Consider the following 20239-nt stretch of genomic DNA (forward strand, 5'->3'; position numbering starts at 1 on the left):
CCTGACTCTATTTGCCTCCCTCCTCTCGAGCACATCACACCCAGGGGAATCAAACTCATTTCATCAGGTTTAAAGGAGTGGAGGTTTATTGAGCTGAACGGGCAATCACACATTAACCAATCAGGAAACGGTCGATGTCCCTCACAACCTCATGACATCAGCCGTGTTCATCTGTGACCGTGTGGGAGAGAAAACTAAAAGCAGGTAAACCGTGTTTAAGAGCTCAGGGAGGTTCAAAGGTCAGAGAAACAAGGAATAAAGACCTTAGTGGAGCTGTCAGCATATTTAATTTGATACAAGCTCACAACGAATAGCAGAGTCCACACCACAGCTTTAAATACAGAGAAACGATATCGTTGGATTTCCTTTTTCTAGGTGATGAACGATCAGAAATATCGACAGCCAATCAGAATCCTTCTTGCTATAATGAGCGAGAGAATTTAAAGCGGCAGACGATCGAGCGCTGGTGTAAACACTATTATAGTTATAATTCTTGGCATGAACTATATTAAAGAGAATTAAATGCATCTTGCTTAAATCATTTTTTTTATATTTCAGAAGAAAAGTGATAATTTCAGTAACTTGTCTTTTCGTAGATTTTGATTGAAGAGGAATTGTGCTATCAAATATTTGTATAATGACATTAAATAGTTTAATTAAAAGGACAGTGACAGAAGACAAAATTCTGAAGAATCTAGGTCGATCAGTTGCTGGTAGCCATTGACTTCCATAGCATTTTTTTCTATACTATAGAAATCAATGGCTACCAGTAACTCTTGCTTAATCACTCTTTAAAATATCTTCTTTTCTGTTATATATATACGTTATATGGTTGCAGTCAAGTGTTTATTGTCTTCATTTTTTATCATTCAAAACGTTTCTATCTTCTTTTTTATTCATCGCTGATAACTGGATGTGATGCACGTGAGTGAAACAGACATTACGTGTTTTTATAGCGCTCAATAATGGCCAATCCACCTGTCTTTTCTTTTTTAACCTGTTAAAATAACCAAAAGAAGCTTTAAGTTTTTGATAATCCATGTTTTTCTCATGTTTTGTTGTTCATTTGTTTTGAAAAACACATTTTAAACGGCAAAAAACACTTATGTGCACATCCATCAGAACTAAACTGAAAAACCTGCATTGTTGCATCCCAGTGTTTCCCATTTATTAAGTTAAAATATATTGACACTTCTCATTTTAACATAAAAGGTTGTTCAAGTTGTGTTTTGGCCCATTGCTTTGGTAAAGAATCTGTCAAACGAACTAGAACCAAAACAATAATGCCTTTATCACTTCATCAAGTCTGTTTTGACATCTCAGAAGATCTCGGTTCACAGTGAATGTGAGTTTAGAAGACATTTGGGACCAGTTAAGCTTTATTTTCACACTTGCATAATTTGTGACATTTTAATGGGCAGATGATGAAAGCATTTCACTAGATTTGAAGGCAAGACATGTTTTTGTAAGCCTGTTTTCACTGAAGCTGGGGTTTTCAATCAAAGTAAAAGTTTAAAGATGAAGAAAATATTGTAATTTCCCTATGAAAGACAGAAGTAATATCATACTTCTAAGAGCCCTTCAAATCATTCAAATGCTTCTTTGTAGGTTGAGCTGATAGATAACTAAAGCTTAGCCAAGTTTAGCTTCATTAGTCGTATTCGGATATAACGGTTTTTTTTTTTTCAAAGATCACTCTTTCTGAATATTAAATCTTGAAGTGTAACTAATGATTACTCAAATCATGTGTCTTGAGACGACGTGTGCTACTACTGATCAGATTTTTTACAAGAAAAACAGAAAATCCCATAGATGCACACTCATCGTGCAATGAATGCATTAATGCAGATAATCATAGCTAAAAAGCTCCTAAAACATCAACTCAGTATAGCATTAACAGCAGTACGTTTCACGCAGGAAATCAGCACTCATTTTCTTCAGAAAACTGTAAAATCCAGTAATTGTTCTTGCTGTCAGGGGTCACATTCACTGCTCACAGCTACAGCACAAACACACAACTGACAGGCATTAAAATCCAAACACAAAAGCTCTTCCGAGTCTTAATGCAGTATAATGCACTGATGCTAATTCTCTTCCTCTGAAAGCCTGAACACATCATTCCTCATCCGAGCTCAGAAAAGCATCTTTTATTTCCGCCAGCAGCATATGGAGCCCAAGATACAGCTTCAGAAGCCAGATCTCTGGGAGATTTCACCTGACAGCTGGAGAAATTAAAAGAGACTGAGTTTTGTTTGAGAATAAAGAAGGCAGAAATTTGAAGTATACAGGTGTCGAATGCTTTATAGGAGTTAAAAGACAAGGCGAAACACTGCCCTCCAAAAACCTGAAGTAAAATTTCCGGTTTCTGTCAGATTTGTTATATTTAAAAACTGAGTGAAAAACCTTGGTACGTGCATGTGGAGGAAGTCGACAAATCAATTTAACACCGTAAGATTGTTGCAAAATGGAAATTAAAAGGGTTAATTCCTCCCACAAATGAAAAACACTGATCCTTATGCTGTTCCAAACCCAAAAAGTGAAAGATTATAAGTATAAGTATAAGTATATATATATATATATATATATATATATATATATATATATATATATATATATATATATATATATATTCAGTTCTGGAGTTCAAAGTGGGTTCGCGAATCATTCGCGAGTATGAATGATTTGAGTCAGTTCGGGAGTTCGGAGCGCGAATCATTTTAATCAGTTCGGGAGTTAGGAGCGGGATCGCGGATCATTTGAGTCAGTTTGGGGATCGCGAATCATTTGAGTCAGTTTGGGAGTTCGGAGTGGCTTCGCGGATCATTTGAATCAGTTCGAGAGTCCGGAGCGGGATCACGAATCGTTTGAGTCATTTCGGGAGTTCGGAGCGGGTTCGCGAATCATTGAGTCAGTTTGGGGTTCGCGAATCATAGCTGTATATGGATAGGCATTTTTAACTAATTTAGTAGCTAGTTCCAATTACGTTTTCCACGCGTTTTTAGGTGTGATATGTGAACTCGTATTTTTTGTTTTAATGATGTGCCTTTTAACAGTATCAAGTATATTCAAAAACTAAACAAATCCTGCCTAAAAAGTGCACGCATCTAGGCTAATGTAAAGCATCCTCAAACCATCATCATTGTATATTTCAAATAATAATAAAATGATGTCTTTGATTTTACTTATTTTGGCAATAAAAGTTAAATATCACCATTGACCAAAAAATAAAACATCTATGTTGACCGACCACCCCCCTGTATCTGCATGAAATGGTTTGGTCCTGCCTTAGCGCACTTATCAGTGACGGTGTTAGTTAGTTACAGACAGTCAATCAATGCACGGCGCGCTAATAAATGATAAAACGCGAACTAGCGATCTGAAACAATGCATCTGAAACCTCAGCATCCAGGGAGTCACAATTAGTGGTCGATTAACGTAAAATTAATGAAGGCGGGATAGGCGGAATCACGCTGATAGAAGTGCTCTCTCTCTCGCGCACGCGCACGCTCCACTTCCTCAGTTCTCACATACAGCGCGCGATCAGTTCTCAGCGCTCAAATACACACACAACAGTCCAGATGTTTATCGTGTAGAGTATCTCAAGTAAATACAGTCGGTTATGGATTAAGTGAACGAGAACTGGTGTGTGAAAACTGAACGTGAGTCAGTATTTGATGCATGCCTCCCGGACAGCATTCCAAATTAAATACCTATGTCATTCATTTTAACCAACAAAAGACGGTAAATAAATGTATACATGTTAAGTAAAACAGTATCTGAAAAATGAGTTTAATTTGTATCTCCATTGTATTTGTCTTATTGTGTTTCTTTAATACACACACAATATATATATATATATATATAAAATAAATTTTAATTTTTTCATAAATAAATAAAGTTGCTCAATGGATAGTTCACCCAAAAATTTAAATTTTCATAATTTATTCAAGATTTTCCAAATGTATTCCTTGATTCAAATTTCTCATAAGCTTAATTGATTTGGTTCTTAGAAAAGAAGAATTAATGATTATTTTAATTTGAAAACTACATATAAATTAGCTACCACTGTGTTAATAACTAAGCATCATTCCAGAGACCACAGGGAGGCATAAGTGCCTTTCACCCTGTCACAACTTGATGAACCACTGAAACGATTTTGGAAACATTATTTTAAGGTAAAAATGTTACAGTGTTGCTTTAAAGACATTTTTATGGTGGTTTTTAATCTTGCATCGAATAGTGAACTGCATACGGTGTGCAGATTTGCATTTACAAAATCACCAGCAGTAAATATTTTGCTAGTACTAGAACTGAACTACAAGCAGCAAGACAGTTGCAAGCCTTTGATTAGAGTTATGTAAAGCTTTTAATGGGACTGTTAGGTCATAGAGATGTGGTGACAACAGCTGCGCAGAGGAGGGACCAATTAGATTTTTTTGTCATGGGGCCCAAAATTCCTGGCAGCCCCCTGATTCAAATGCATTTATGAATGCATGTGAATGATCACAAAATTCAAGATATGGGGGTTTGAAAATTTATTTATATCATTTTTTGTAGTTAATCAATATCACACGAAGACTGCCATTTCAGTTTTCTCCAAAAATTAGCATGAATAAAATGTGATATTAAGTTACTACAAACAATAATTTAATTACAAATACAAAATGTTGCAGAATAATGTAATATATGAATGAATAATAGCCTAAAGAACATTTGTGCCAAAAGGGTTCTTCTTTCTTGTCACTATAGAACCTTTTTAGCATAAAAGGTTCTTTGGAGTTGAGTAAAGAACCCAATGGTTCTATATAGAACCCCAATGAACACTTTTTTGAGTGTTGTTCAGTGTTGGGCAGTAACGCATTATTAGTAACTTTTGACAGTAACTAATACTGTAACACATTACTTTTTAAATAAATTAACTCCGTTATCGTTACCATATGGTGCATTGTCAGTTAATTAAAAAAAAATAATAATAATTTTGACTGAAGTGCAGCATAACCTGTTTGCAGCAGTGACGCATTGTAGGATTGGTGGATGCTAATCACTGTAAACATGAAGACGCACTGTGGGCGTGTCTCCGTTTATTCAAGTGTGTGCGGCAGTCATGGCGAGTCAAGGCGAGAGCAACACGAGTTCCTCAAAGTGGAAATATGCTCATTATTTCACTTTAGTTGAGCAAATGTAAGCTGTGTCTTTCTGGTTCGAATGTCCTATCCTAGCCCACGAATTTCCAATCTTTGCGCTCAGATTCTGTAAACCGTACCCTCTGTTTTTGTATCTGGACCCACAAATTCATAATCTGCGCGCGCACTTTCGCAATCCGTTCCCATGGATTTGTAAACTGTAGCCTACTCACGGATTCATGCAGCAAGCTCCTACGTGTTAACATACAGTTTTAATGAATATTATTATGTGGAATGGGTCTACAGCAAAGTGTCTTAAGTGATTCTCTGTATGTTTTATTCTGTCTCTACTGTGGAGTCGCCGGCTTTCAGTCAGCTCCTTAGCATGATAGCATAGATTTCATTTTTAAACAGCATTTATATATATATATATATATATATATATAGATTCTGAATAATTCAGATGGCTTTCATTTATTTATTTCAAAATGTCTTGTGTTATGTTGTCCATTGTTGATAGTTTTCATACTTAAGCTGTGAAAGGAACATTTTTAAAGGCTCAACACAACAGCTTTTATGATGCAGAAGCCACTTTACTTTAGTTTTTGATTCTGAATATATTATTCAGGTGTTTTGTTATTTATTTCAGAAATCCTTGTGATATACAATATTCAGTTTGTGCTGGTGTGACTTAATCAAAATAGTGTTTAAAATTACTTTGTGTTTTACTTTGTGTTTGTATAGACCATAACGCATAAAAGTGCATTAATGGGAACATTAAAAAAAGTTCTTTAAAAAAAGTAACTAAAAAGTTACTTTTAACAGTAATGTATTAATTTTTGGTGTAAGTGATCAACAAAGTAATTGAGTACTTTTTGACTTAAGTAACAAGTAACTAGCACAACACTGCAAATAGCATAGTTTTACAGGTTTTTATCATCTGTGAGATATGTGCTCAGAAACTTTAAAGTCTGCAATCAAAAGTCAGATATTTTCAATAAAAACCTCAATATTTCTCATCAAATTCTTCAAACACTGACTGATCCGAGATTACATTTTATAATTCTGTACTCTTACCGTATGACAACTACTGACAATTTTTTTTTCTAAAATCTAAAATCACCTTCTGGGATGCTACACAAACATATTATAAATGACAAAATTATATTATTACAATATATAAAATATTAGACAAAATCTAAAAAAAAAAAAGGGAAGAAAAAGGCTTGTATGCTGGTTTTTTGTTGAGTATCATATTTAGACATCATTCTGTACATAATATAATAAATCATATATAGTATAATATAGTTAGAATTTGGAGGGGGGAAAAAAACACCCCAATTTTATTCAGAGGGTCAAAATTATGCAATGTGGTGCAGATTCTGATATTAATAAGTAAAATGCTTGTAATTTAAATCAATGCAATCTTTCTGAGAGTATATCAGATACTTACACAAAATTCTATAAATATCTATTGTAACTCTATATCTCCTAACAAAATGTCTTAGTCTATAAAGGTTTAGTTTTATGATCAAAGCTCTGTAGGGTTAAAATAGATTGCAATGCAATACAATGATGAACAAAGAAAGATTTCCCTAAAGCTGACATTCGAACATGATTGTATTTTATGTATTTCAAGTATGGATAGTCTTTGAAGCATCTTGAAATATTACTGAAACTATAAAAGTTATGTTTACTTTATATATTTCACAGCAAAGAGACATGTGACAATGTTTTACTTGCTAAAAAAATAATAAACTATTAATCAGAAAACGTAAGGCATGTAGCTTCGATTGTAAATTTTTTATTTTGATGCAGTTTCGAATTTCGCGTATCAAATTTGATGCAATTTCCGAACCTCGACGGCTTGGTTTTCTTACCTGCCACTGTGAGGCGTGCGGTTCGGCTGCTGATGGTGCCCAGATTGTCGATGGTGGCCACGCACTGGTACACCCCCTCGTCAGGCTTATTGTGTTTGGAGTGGACCACCGTACTGATGAGCAAAGAGCCGTCGGCAAGCTGCCGCTTCCGGTCGTCCGCTACCAGGTTCAGGAACGTCCCATCCTTCTTCCATTCCACCCTCACCGGAGCGTCGCTAGCGGCCGAGCAGTTCAGGACCGCCGGGAGGCCGCGTACAGCCAGCGTGTCGACGGGTTCAACCATGAACTGGAACGGGGTAAAGCCTCGAATATCTGAACCTGAAGACAGAAAAAACAACGTTTTAGAGGATTCGCAGAGTATCCGATGCGCTTTGGATAGTTGGGTGGATAGTCATTTACATCATTTACTCATCCTCATATAGAAACCGGTTTCAGCCACTAAATTAAAAATTAAAGTAACCGACTTTATCTCACAATTCTGACTTTTTTCTCTCATAATTGCATGATGCCAACTCGCAATTCTGACTTTTTTTCTCAGAATTGCATGATGCCAACTCGCAATTCAATTTCGAGACAAAGTCGCAATTATCAGAATTAAGTCTGAACTGCAAAATATAAACTCATAATTCTGATTTTATCTAAGAATTTTTATATAAACTTGCAATTGCAAGTTAAAAAGTCACAATTGCGTGATATAAACTCGCAATTAAGACAAAGTCGCAATTCTGAGAATTAAGTCTGAACTGCAAGATATAAACTCACAATTCTGACTTTTATCTAAGAATTTTGACAAACTTGCAATTGAGAGTTAAAAAGTAATTGCGTTATATGAACTCGCAATTTCGAGACAAAGTCGCAATTCTGAGAATTAAGTCTGAACTGCAAAATATAAACTCACAATTCTGACTTTTATCTAAGAATTGTGATACAAACTCGCAATTTCGAGATAAAAAGTCATCATTGAGAGATATAACCTCGCAATTCTGAGAAATAAAGTCAGAATTGCGTGATATAAACTCGTAATTCTCATTTTATCTAAGAATTTTTATATAAACTTGCAATTGCAAGTTAAAGTCACAATTGCGTGATATAAACTCGCAATTAAGACAAAGTCGCAATTCTGAGAATTAAGTCTGAACTGCAAGATATAAACTCACAATTCTGACTTTTATCTAAGAATTTTGACAAACTTGCAATTGAGAGTTGAAAAGTAATAATTGTGAGATATAATCTCGAAATTCCGACTTTATCTCAGAATTGTGAGCTATAAAGTCAGATTTGTGAGATATAAACTTAGAACTTAGAACATATCAAGCCCCCCACCCCAAGAATTGGATTTTAACTTTTCATCCGGACTTCATAACTCACAATTGCGAGTTTATATCTCACAATTCTGTGAAAAAAGTCAGAATTGTGGAGATAAAGTCGCAATAACCTTTTATTGATTTTATTCAGAGGCGGAAACGGGCTTCTATACCCTCAAGACCTTCAAAACGCAAAGTATTTTTTCATTTTTTATGAAACCCAAGAGGATTCGGTCTCTCCATTTAAAATTCAGGTTACCAAAAGAACCATAAAGGTATCGTAAAACGAAACCATATTAATTGAGCAGTTTAATTCAAGTCTATGTTCACTTTAAATGGAGGAACAGAAACCTCTCAGGTTTTATTAAAAATATGTTAATTTGTGTTTCAAAGTATAATGCGGTTGGAGAGACACGAGGGTGAGTAAATGATACCAAAATGTTTATTTTTGGCTGTGCTATCCCTTTACTTAAATCTGGGTCTTGGGAGCAACACCAGTTGCACGCAACAAAATAAAAACCATAAAACTTTAATTATGTAAGAAATGACACGCTTCTCATGTACAACACAAAGCACAGAATACATAGCAATCTGAGACAGAAGCTAATGTGGTCGCCGCTTGCTTGTAATGCAAGTTAATTTGGCGCTAAAAATGTTTTTACCTGAAAAACAGATGCAAAAAGAACAATTATTTATGCTTTAAAAAAAAAAAAAATCACAGATTAGCAGCTTTAATTCCTTCCAGCTTTAACAAAAGTTAAGGAAAACAAGGAGTTAGAGTTACTGTAGAAAGTTGAAAACCATTCAAACTGACATATAAAATTGTGTACATGCATTTTCTCAGTCTTAAAAGGGAACATGCATCGCTAAGCAAAGCCACAGTTGCACGCTAATTGAGGAGAAGCCAGCTGGGAAACATTTGGACTGATGTTGCCAAACGCACCCCTGTTTGTGGCTTTGGATGTCTGTTGCCCTCCAATTACTGTTGGAGGGCAACAAGTGATGCATCCTTGACCCAGAAGCGTAAAGAGAGACAGAAAAGGAGGCTGTTGGCTTTAGTCTTCCACACAGTTTGAGGAAAACCCACTTCAAAACCGACTGAGTCAGCGAGACCTCTCAGAAAGGGCTAAGGGCTCTCTCCAGGGAAATGGCACAGTGGTGAATGAGAGGGCAAGAGAGAGATAGTGACACATACAAAGACTGAAAGAAAACGAGAATTTGCTGGGGAAGAAAAACAGCCGAGATACAAAAGGAAATCGGTTAAAGTGTCACATATGATTCCCTTCCTCTTTCTAATGTACCATGACAAGCTTCAGTTTGACAAACTGTTGCATTGTGGGAAATACAAGAGCGGCGCAGAGATGATGAGCGTGAAAGGAAACACAATGACGCTTGGGGAGACGACACAAGCAGGGATTTGCCATGCCTTCATAGCCGTCAGCAGAACATTAAATGCACAAAAATCACAATTATAAACCCAAGAACACAAACCATCATCATTCGGCAGAACTGAAATGTGAAATGTGTAATTTACACACCTCTAGTGGCACAAGAAACACTGTTCTACACATGTAGAGTTTTATCAATAAATCAATCGATTTATTCTGAAACCACAGAAACAGTCATTTAAAATAAAATTAAATGCATATGCCTAAATAAATAAAAAAAAAGACCAATAAGTATAAATGCAAGGCAAATGAGAAGTCTGCACCATGCAAAACATATAAAGTCGCTGTTACAGTAAAGCTTTGCAGAGTAATAAAACATCATCACAATTCTCAGTGAAATCTCAGAGCAGCGTTCACACTGACAGATAAACTACTGGTGCATACTATATGTATGTACTGTCAGATGCTTAAAGTCATTCCTTCTCGACGGCTAAAGAACACAAGACATTGTATTCATATTCAAGTAGCTTCGTGCTCACAACTGTCCATCAGCAGCTTCTTTTGCATCTTCTCTCTTCATCTCACATTCACTTAAGGGGACTCGAATGAAAATTAGAGAGTTTGGGCTCATCGGGGTGGAGAGGGGTTCCTCCCTCAGGACTCCATTTTTACCTCATAAAGCAAGGAAATTGAGGATCTCAGAGGACACAAATACCACAATCTATTTCCACACATATTGATAACACAGAGAACCCAATATAACCAGAATCTGGGACAATCCCATCGATGAACCCAAGTGTTTTGCCAACTCTATCAGCTAATTTGATTACCTCATGCTAAGTAATGGGCTTCAGTTCAATTTCAATGTCCTATATTCACTTAATTTTTGAAACGACCCAAAAAATTATCAGGCACTGACACACTTAGCTAATAACATTATGGGTAATTCTTGGGGTTCAGTGATAATTTCATTTTCAGAAAGCACCACACCCACAGGTGTATATAAAAACCCTAAAAATTTTTGTATTTTTTATTTATTAAATTATTTCCTAATTTTCTGATATTAACAGCATTTATCTTGAACTTAGTTACAGAAAACACTGAGTAAATAAATCGTTTTAGTTTTAGTAAATAAATCTTACATTTTTATATAAAATTTTTTGAATTAAAATAAATCAAATAAATGAAAAATATATAAAAAAACAAACTGATAAAAGTTTAAATGTATTAAAAAGGTAAAAAATATATATAATTTATACTCTTATTAATTAAATTTTAAAAACGAATTTAGCATAATATAAAACATTTATATTTATATACAATCATGCTATTATTTCTTTTTAAAAAAGAAGTATAATATATTAAAATTCTGCAATTTTTTAAATAATTCTTAAATTAATTTAGATACAAATAACATTATAATATAATATAATATACTATAATATACTATAATATAATATAATATAATATAATATAATATAATATAATATAATATAATATAATATAATGAAGCACAAATTTTGAAAACTTGTAAACTAGCTTCCATATTTATATCACAATGATTAAAGTAACCAAACTGAAGGTCACAATCTGGATTTTACAACTGGATTTATTGCTGTGCACTGAAATTATTATTATTTTTTTTTAAATTTAACTTGTCAGGGAACAGTACTCTATTAAAAGTGGTATCTACCAATAAAAGATTGATTTCAGTAAGGGGAAGTCACTTCTGGTCCACTGACTCAATGGCACTATTGAAGGAGGCTCCGACATCAATCGAATTAAAATAATAAAGGCCCACTGTTACATGCAAACATGGCCAGAGCTCAGTGTGAAATCTGATGTGAAGCATTTACCCCACGCTTGCTGAAGTTCAACCAACTTTTCCCGCTCCTTTATTTCCAAAAAGCACAGAATTAACCTCGGGATGCTTCCAGCGAGGGATCGAGGCCAAACAGAAATAGTTTCTACGTGCCATTAGCTCCCTACAGAACAGTGAACACAAAACACACAGCAAAGCAGTCCTCTCAAAGACAAATAATTCCTCTCTCACCTGGAGACAGAGGCACAATCACAACCGGAAACGGAGGGTAATGATGACAGATAATAGTTCTGGAATCAACTCATCTCTCGGGACGTAAAAGTCTTGACTCGAAAGTCTGTTCGATTTCTCTGCATCTCAAACACTTTTAAGATGGAGCAAACATCTCAATATTGATTGACTGGATACCAATAACCTTCTGAACAGAAAGAGTAATGAAGAACTATATTATCCTTCATTACTAGAGTCAGAAAAACATTCGAAGAGAATCTCGGGGTTAAATTTGACATTTATTATTTCTAGTGGGGATGCACCAATCCCGGTTTGATATCAAAAGGCTGATATTAAAATTCAACATTACTTGGTCTAAATAAAATAAATAAATACAAATAAAGTCAATAAAATAAAATGTATATAAAAGACACATAAATAGCAAATGAGCATGAAAATTAAATATTAACCATTAAAAAAAAATTCTAAATATTAAAAGATATATTTAATATATAAATAAAAATATAATATAAAAATATAACAATCCTGGCATGGTTTTTAAACCGTGTAAGCTTTTTGTAATTTTTCCCCCAATTTTTTTTTTTTACATTTTTAAAGTCGTTTTATTTTACAGTACAATATTTCTCTAATTTTATTCAATACTAATTTAATACTACTCAAAATAAAACCAGGACAACAGTTATCATTTTTAAAAGCCATTCATTTTTAATACATGTTTGTAAAATCAAGTTCTTTACCTTTTTCCACCTTTCACATTTCCACTAAGTTGCAACCTGGAAAACAGGCTCCGAGCGGGTTGCTTAAACCTGGTTAACATTAGAAGCCGAAGATGGGATTAATGTCTCCAAGTTACAGCTTTGAAAATACGACACAAGGCATTGCTGAACTTGAGTGGCACCATTGTACATCAGCAAACCAACTAAACTTCATGTGTTCAATGCAATGCAACAGCAAACCCTTTCCAATTTATGACAAATACAAACTAATTAGTTTCCATCTTAAAAGATAATTAAATAACTTCTGATCATTGCATCAAAACCAACTCGTCATGCTGCAAAGTGATAATAATAATTGTGTCAAAAAAAAAAATATATATATATAATAATAATAATAATAATAATAATAATAATAATAATAATATATATATTTTATTTATTTTTTTTATAGACACACATAATACATTAAAAATACTGAAACTAAAGTAAAATAGAATATGTTGGAAAAATGCAAAAAAGTATAAATAACTAAAAATATATACAAACACCATGACAAATATGAAATTTGTATAACAAAAGCAACAAAACTATTTAAACCACTATTTCAATTATATTAGCTAACAAACAATTAACAATAAATACAATTTAATTTAATTTAAAATAATAATAAAAAAAACATACATAAAAATTGAACTAACAAAAAATAAACTTTGAAAAAAAAAAAAAAAAAAAAAAAATCAATAACATTTAAAAATGAACTTTGGACGATCTGAAAATGAACACGCTTAAGCATCACACGCTGCCTGAACCAGAAATAAAAGGCGAAATTGGACAAACCCGTGTTGGTCCGTTCCCTGCAGCGAGAGAAGATATTCCTGAGCAAATCAATGACCTCTGATTCTAGTTCGTCCTGCGCCGAGCGCCCGCTGAGATCAGCAGATCCCAAACAGACACGGAGGAGGTTTAATGACCTCCATGATCTCATCTAGAGACCAAGACCACATCAGTGCAAGCGGAGAGAGAACAACACACACTCAAGATTCAACAGCGTGTCATTCAACATGGAGTTTAACATGATTTCACAATGACTAAATCATTCAAACCAGACGAGAGAGGAGAGAAAGACTGGTATCAATCTCCTCTGTCACTCTGAAAGGCAAGTCACATCTCGAAGTAAACAGGCCTGATATCAAGGTAGACAGAGATTTTCACCCTCTGGTTTTGGTGGTTTTATGAGTTTTTCCACACATCCTCCTTCAAAATACATCATTTAGTCTTTATCTGACTCATACAGATGCATGCAGTCAAAGACCGAGAGCAAACACAGGAACTATAAAGTTCAAGTAAGAAAATAACAAGCATGCAATGAACTGTATTGATTATTTTTTTAAATATAGCATGCAAAATGAGTATTCAGCATGCAACGCTAAACATTTCTAACCGTTTAATGCTGCAGTGTTTAAACTCAAAATAAGTGTTTCATTTAGCCTCTGTGTAAATGTTTTTTTTGCCACAAAATCCAAGCAGAGTCCTCTGGCAGTGTACTGTAATGTCTCAGATTCCTCTGTGCTTTATACTGCATTTGATGTTTCTAGGTACCAGATGAAGTCAAGGGGTTTATACACCAGTGGTGCAAGCTCAGATCCCAGCGGGTCGTGGAGCATCATGAGGTTAGTGAACCTGCAGTACGGCTCGACCCGAGCATCTGAGATAAAGCAGAGGTGTAGAGACGATAAATCAAGCCGAGAGAAAGAGTGTAAAGGACTGACTCCAGATCAGAGATGTGGCCTGAAGCACAATGTGAATGTACTTTCTGAGAGTCATGGCACTGATCTAGAAACAGGTTTGATATTAATCGTGCCAGGAAGAGTCTATTGCTAAAAGAAACTGAGCGCATGTCAAGAAAGTCAGTGCTTCGGTTCCAAACCCTAGAAAAAAAAAAAATTCATTTGGCATGTTTTTCAATGCTTGATTCCTTAAATCAGCTCAAAAATAAGAGTTCACATAAATGTGCCAAAAGAGTTTCAATCAGTTAAAATCCTTTACCAAAGCAAAATAAAGACTTAAGCTCCATACTATATATTCTACATATTATTGTCTTGTTAATATACACACAGGATTTCAACTGTGTTCAACTGAGGAGTAGCCTTGGTTAAAAGATCAAATAAAGACGAAGTGTGCGTGCATTCAACTAAATTCATTCAGACAATGATTCAATGCAACGTCTTTTGCAAGAAATTCAGAAACTCCAGCACAGACTGTAACTGTAATAAGTGTTCTGTTAAACCCACACGTATGGAGTTGAATGCATCCCTTGCTTTCAGAGATCACATTTGCATTCACAAGATGCTTCCTCTCACCCCACCAAAGCAAAATGAGGAACCAATCCGATGCCTTTGTGAGTTCAGATGATGGTTTCTCTTCTCAATGACTTTCCTCTTTCTCACAGCGTCTTTAACCGAGATAAAGATGCAAGCGAGCGTCCCAGCGTGCCGTGTAATCACTCACTGATACGAGCTCTTAAAATCAGGTGAATCTCAGAGTTTCGGTAAGCCGTCGTTCTTACCCAGCTCTAAAGAGGATTTCATTTACAGTACGAACAAGTCTGATTTACCGTCACACGGTTTAATTCATTCCCCGAGGCTGTGACCCCCACCTGATTTAATCAGATAGGGTCAATGCTCGAAACGATCCACGACATCCTCTCCAAAGAGAAACGGGGTTATTTCCTCAATTCATGTGTCTGTAACAGATGCTTCCCGATTAAAAAGATATCCGTGCCCAATCAAAAATCTGATGTATTGTCATGAGATTACTTTTTTACTTTTGAGCTTTATTTTGACAATATTTAATTAAACCGTTAAGATTGCGTCAAAGCAGCTTCACAGTGATAAACAGGAAAATAACACTCAATTCTGTCAGGACTACGGTCGTCAAAATGTCTGACACTTAGCATGCAGTTTGGATTTGGAGGGAAAAAAACGGTCATGAATGAGCAGGAAGACAATCAATAAATCCCCTACTCCCAGATATCATTAATGTTAGTAGACGAGATTTCAGTATAATCATTATTCAAGATATAAAGGTGTCTGATTCAACAAGAAACATAAAAAAGCCCAGACTGTGGCGAGAGGAGGAGCTGGGGATGGAGGAGGGTCATTGCTCCTGAGGAGGCAATAAAGCAGATGAATATTTCTGAATAGACCTTATATAAGACATCAGTGAGTCAAGCGCCACCCTTTAGATACCGACTAATGTGCAAGGAACCTCAATGGAAGGGTCCCAAAAAAGTGGTACAGTTCGCAGCTTCTGACAGTTGGTGGAAACACAGCTTTGAACAAACAAACATCAAACAAACAGGATTAGTTTGAACAGAATGATTGACAGAGAGATGTTCTTGAGCACTTAGTGAGCAGATCTCCTTCATTATTGAAGAGCTCTGTTCAGGAGAGACCGAACATAAAGCGGAGGGGTTTCACCCGAAGGTGAATCCGTGAATCACGTGACGTCTCCCGAAGCCGCAGAAGGTGCTCATGGAGGCAGAAAGTTGTGTTTTCTGCAGCTCTGAACTGACCTGGGATGAGGCCAACCCATGACGCCTGGACTGTGAGCTAAATAATTCATTGTTTAGATTAGATTCAACTTCATTGTCATTATGCAGAGTACAAGTTCAGAGCTAATTGTTCATTTACAACTTGCCCCCCTTTCATGTGAGACAGATCTGTAGCATACAGACAAAATCTCACTAAATCAGAGATCGGAGATGCCAACTATGATTTAGACCAAATTCACATCTAAAAATTATTTTATGCAAGTTATACATCACAATAATCCACACTACTACCGCCCATCAGTGTCTTAAGAACTGCGTGTGTTTGTAAGAAATAAATCCATCAGAACATTTTTACGTTTTTAAGTTATAACGTCTAGATGGAAAAGATGAAAACATGCAGTTTTTCACTTCACAAGATGTTAACTGATGGACTGGAGTGCTGTGGATTATCATGGCGTTTTTACCATCTTTTTTCTCATTCTGACGGCACCCATTCACATCCACTGGTGAGCAAGTGATGCAATGCTACATTTCTCCATCTAATCTATTATCCTGGATGGCCTTAGGGTGAGCACAGTTTCAGACAATTTTCAATTAACTCCTAAGCACTTTCACAATCAAACCAATTCCTTATGGATAAAAATCAAGAGCCACAAAACACTTTTGTTCTAAGAAAAAATAAAATAAAAAAATCACATCTTATTTTCCCAGATGTGTTTAGACCGGAGCGCTCCAGACTTCAGGTCAGCACAAGAATGCAAAGCATTTACGTGGATTTAACTGTTGAATGTTTCGAGGCCGGATTAGTTGACATCTCCGTGCGCAGGTATCTGAAGAGAAGGAGATGAATAGGACAGAGAAGATGGATTACCATGCCATTACAATGCAAGGTGGGACAGCGAGACACTGCCATCATTCAACTCAGAGGGATTCGATTAATATCTAAATTAACTTAATGCATTCATTTAATTCAGTCAAGTATAATAAATTAGATGTGGCTCTATTAGCAGGGCAGGTGGGCCAGGAATTGAAAGACAAACATGTTTTTTTTTGGACACAGCAGAAGCATTTCTCCTGCTCTGTCTGTGGCAGGGTTATTAATTAGCACTGAATGGAGAGTTAATGGGTGCTCCGTGTCAACTCTTTTGGCGTCACCATGCAGACTCGAGGCTTAAAGACCAGTATGTGTGAAGAAAGCTGTTCGCAGGAGGACTCTGGATGCCAATAAACATCTCCCCGGCGACTTCAAGAGCACAAACACCAGTGGAATCAATCGTAAATAAAGCATCACAGCTGGTCTCAGATCAGAGAGCAACAAAGAGCAAAGTCTAATGATTTTGGAAATTAAGTCACTTTAGTTATTGCGACTAATTTGAATGTTTTAAATAAAATGTCAATTACTTACTGACGCAATTTTGTGTCAATAAACAGACTGATGCACACACACAATCAAAAGGCAAGACTGTTTCCCAACACAAATTCAGAGAATCAAGTTGAGGGCTTTTCCACCAAGGACAGCATGTATAATTCATCCTCAAATAAATAAAGCAGGGGCAACAGCGCTGCAAAAGACCCCAGAGAGGCAACCGCATATCGAAGTAAACATTAGACCCAGAAATACAGTCTGTGAGATGGAAAAACATCAAAACTCATGACCAAGCAAACCGGAAAACACCTACTGCATTTCTAGAGTCGCTTGAAAACTTTAGAGCTTATGGCTAATGGGTGTTTATGCTTTTATTTTGCATCTTTTACAGGATCCTTCTAGTTAAAAAATGGGGTGTAAATGTATGATTTGGAAAATGTAATGTTATTTTGTGCTAAACATCCCTTAACCATGGGAAAAATCTCTGTAATGTTGCCTCAAGAGGATTCATAGACAGCAACACAATTATGATAAAGATAAATGTTTCTAAATGTAATTTAAAATCATTTAAATAAAAGTAATAATTTGAGTAAAAAAGGTCTCTAAAAAAAGGGAAATTATTTAAAAAAAATAGAAAAAAAAAATTCTCTACAGAAATAGGAATGGAAAAAATATAATTAAAACAATACTATAATTCATTTAATACTTAATACAATGTATATCATTGCTCTTTTATTGATTTTGATTGCTTCCATTTGATTGCTTTTGGATAAAAGCATCTGCTAAATGACTAAATGTAAAACTATTTTGAGGAAAAAAGTGGTTCTAAAAAAACAAATAGTTAAGAAAATTACTACTAATAATATTATTATTAATAATGGCGAGACATCTTCTGCCAAGTAGTTCTTTAGCTTAGCTGTAGGATGTTTACAAATGCAAAAATATCTTCAAAGAGGCCATTGGTTTCAGAACAGATGAATATTTGATCCGTTTACTGTGGAAGGAATCTGACAGAACGTTCCCCAGCACTGACATCAGGAGAAGCTCATCAGAATTCCTCTCGAGACGGCCGGAGCGCTCGGAAATAAGGGTCAGTCCATCTGAAGTGAAACAGAGCCAGCCTGAGATGATCTGGTTCTCTCAGAGCTGCTTCTTCATGGCGCTCCGAAGCCAGCTCCATATTCCCAGCGACTGCATCCGGCAGGAAAAAGGCTGGAGGATAAAGAGAATCAGGATCAAGTCAAGTGAGAGCTGCGGTGGTGGGTTTCTCAAGTCGATGTGTGATGCAGAAGATTTAAATCTCTTTCTGTATATATATATATCATGGAATTTAATTAAGCCAGTGTTCCAGAAGGTTTAAAGCAGAAATGAAGCTTGTGAATTGCACTAATAATTCAATAAAAGTGCGTTTGAGCAATAAAGTGTCCATTTAGCAGTGAGACTACTCTTCAGGAGTAGTAGTTGTTTTTGAGAACACCGCTTTGACTCCCACAGAACACCACAGTAGTAGTCATTCTAAATTGCAATTTATATTAGGGATGCACGATAATATCGGTATGAATATTTTCCTGCTGATGAGCCAAACCGATATTCTCCAAGTGAATTAATTGACCTGTTTTTCAGGTGTGAATGTCTGTCTACATTTGTAAAATAATACATTTATGGTAGAATCAGTACAGAAGAGATACATGGATTTCTCTTCAGTAAAATTAAAGTTTAAATATATCAGGCGGAAATTTTCATATATATCGGTCAAAATTATTTTGAAAATATCGGCAAATCGAATATCGGCCAAAATCCAATATAGTGCATCACTAATTTATATGCAATAAATGAATAAAAATGCACAAAAACAAGTAAATAAAAAAATTTAAACACTGAAATCTAAATCAAAAATTATTTTATTCATCTCGCATTCATTACAAAAAATAACAAACAAATAAAAAGTCAATTAAAAAAAATACAAATCTAGTAATAGAATAATAATAAATCTAATATTGAGCATCCCAATTATAAATGAATAAAATCAATACATAGACATTTGCACGTTTATCATTTACTCGGCATTATTTCATTACAAAACCATTCGACTTTCTTTCTTTGGCAGAAGCATAAATATTAAAGAATGAACTGGTTGCTTTTTTCCACATAATTCAAGCAAATGGGGACTTTGTTCATTGTAAAAATATGGTTTCTGACAAAAAAAGATAAAAATAAGGCAATTACAAAAAGGATGTCCTGAGGCAAAAGCTCCATATTTGATTGTAAAGGGACAGTGGAGAGCAACATCTTTGAAACATGCCCTAAATATCAATCTGTTCCTCTATCTTATAACTTCAGATATATAGCACATGATGTGTGTATGTTCCAGAGATGAAGTCTCCAGTCTCTTTCTCTCTTTTAAGAGAGATGCATGAGAATAGCGCCGCAGCGAGTGATGGAGTGTGTGTGTGTGTGTGTGTGTGTGTGTGTGTGTGACGTACACATGAAGCATATGTTGTGTCCTGGCTCTCTCCACCCTTCCTTCTCTCATTCCTTGGGTCTTTTAAAGTAAGGTCCATCACAATCGAGCTGCACTTTTCATCACAACACATCACAATAATTCACAAGTAATCCAGTCCACTCCAAGTCCATTAGTAAACCTCTTAAGAAGGGAAAAGCTGCAATGTTTTACTTTCAAACCATTTTTTCTAGCTAAAATACAAGTCCTCTATCCAAAATATTGCTTTCGGCAGAATCCCGTCTGATTCAGGAGAGAAATATGCATAGATCACTCACATTTTGCAAGCGAAAACAGTCCAAAACAGTTCTAAGTAATGTTGCTGTGGATTATTGTGATGTTTTGGACTCTCATTC

At 35.4% G+C, this 20239-nt stretch overlaps 1 protein-coding gene across 5 annotated transcripts in view; it reads right to left on the bottom strand.

The window, feature by feature from the left end:
- Positions 1–20239, bottom strand: part of LOC127947002 (neogenin) — a 75475-nt gene that overhangs the window by 47786 nt on the left and 7450 nt on the right. For all 5 annotated transcript variants that reach the window (XM_052543881.1, XM_052543882.1, XM_052543884.1 and 2 more), the window contains exon 2: positions 7004–7321. In XM_052543881.1, coding sequence (XP_052399841.1) covers positions 7004–7321 — 318 coding nt within the window. The remainder of the gene's footprint in view (positions 1–7003; positions 7322–20239) is intronic.

This window comes from Carassius gibelio, chromosome A25 (assembly GCF_023724105.1).
Source record: "Carassius gibelio isolate Cgi1373 ecotype wild population from Czech Republic chromosome A25, carGib1.2-hapl.c, whole genome shotgun sequence".
NCBI classification, from domain to species: Eukaryota; Metazoa; Chordata; class Actinopteri; order Cypriniformes; family Cyprinidae; genus Carassius; species Carassius gibelio.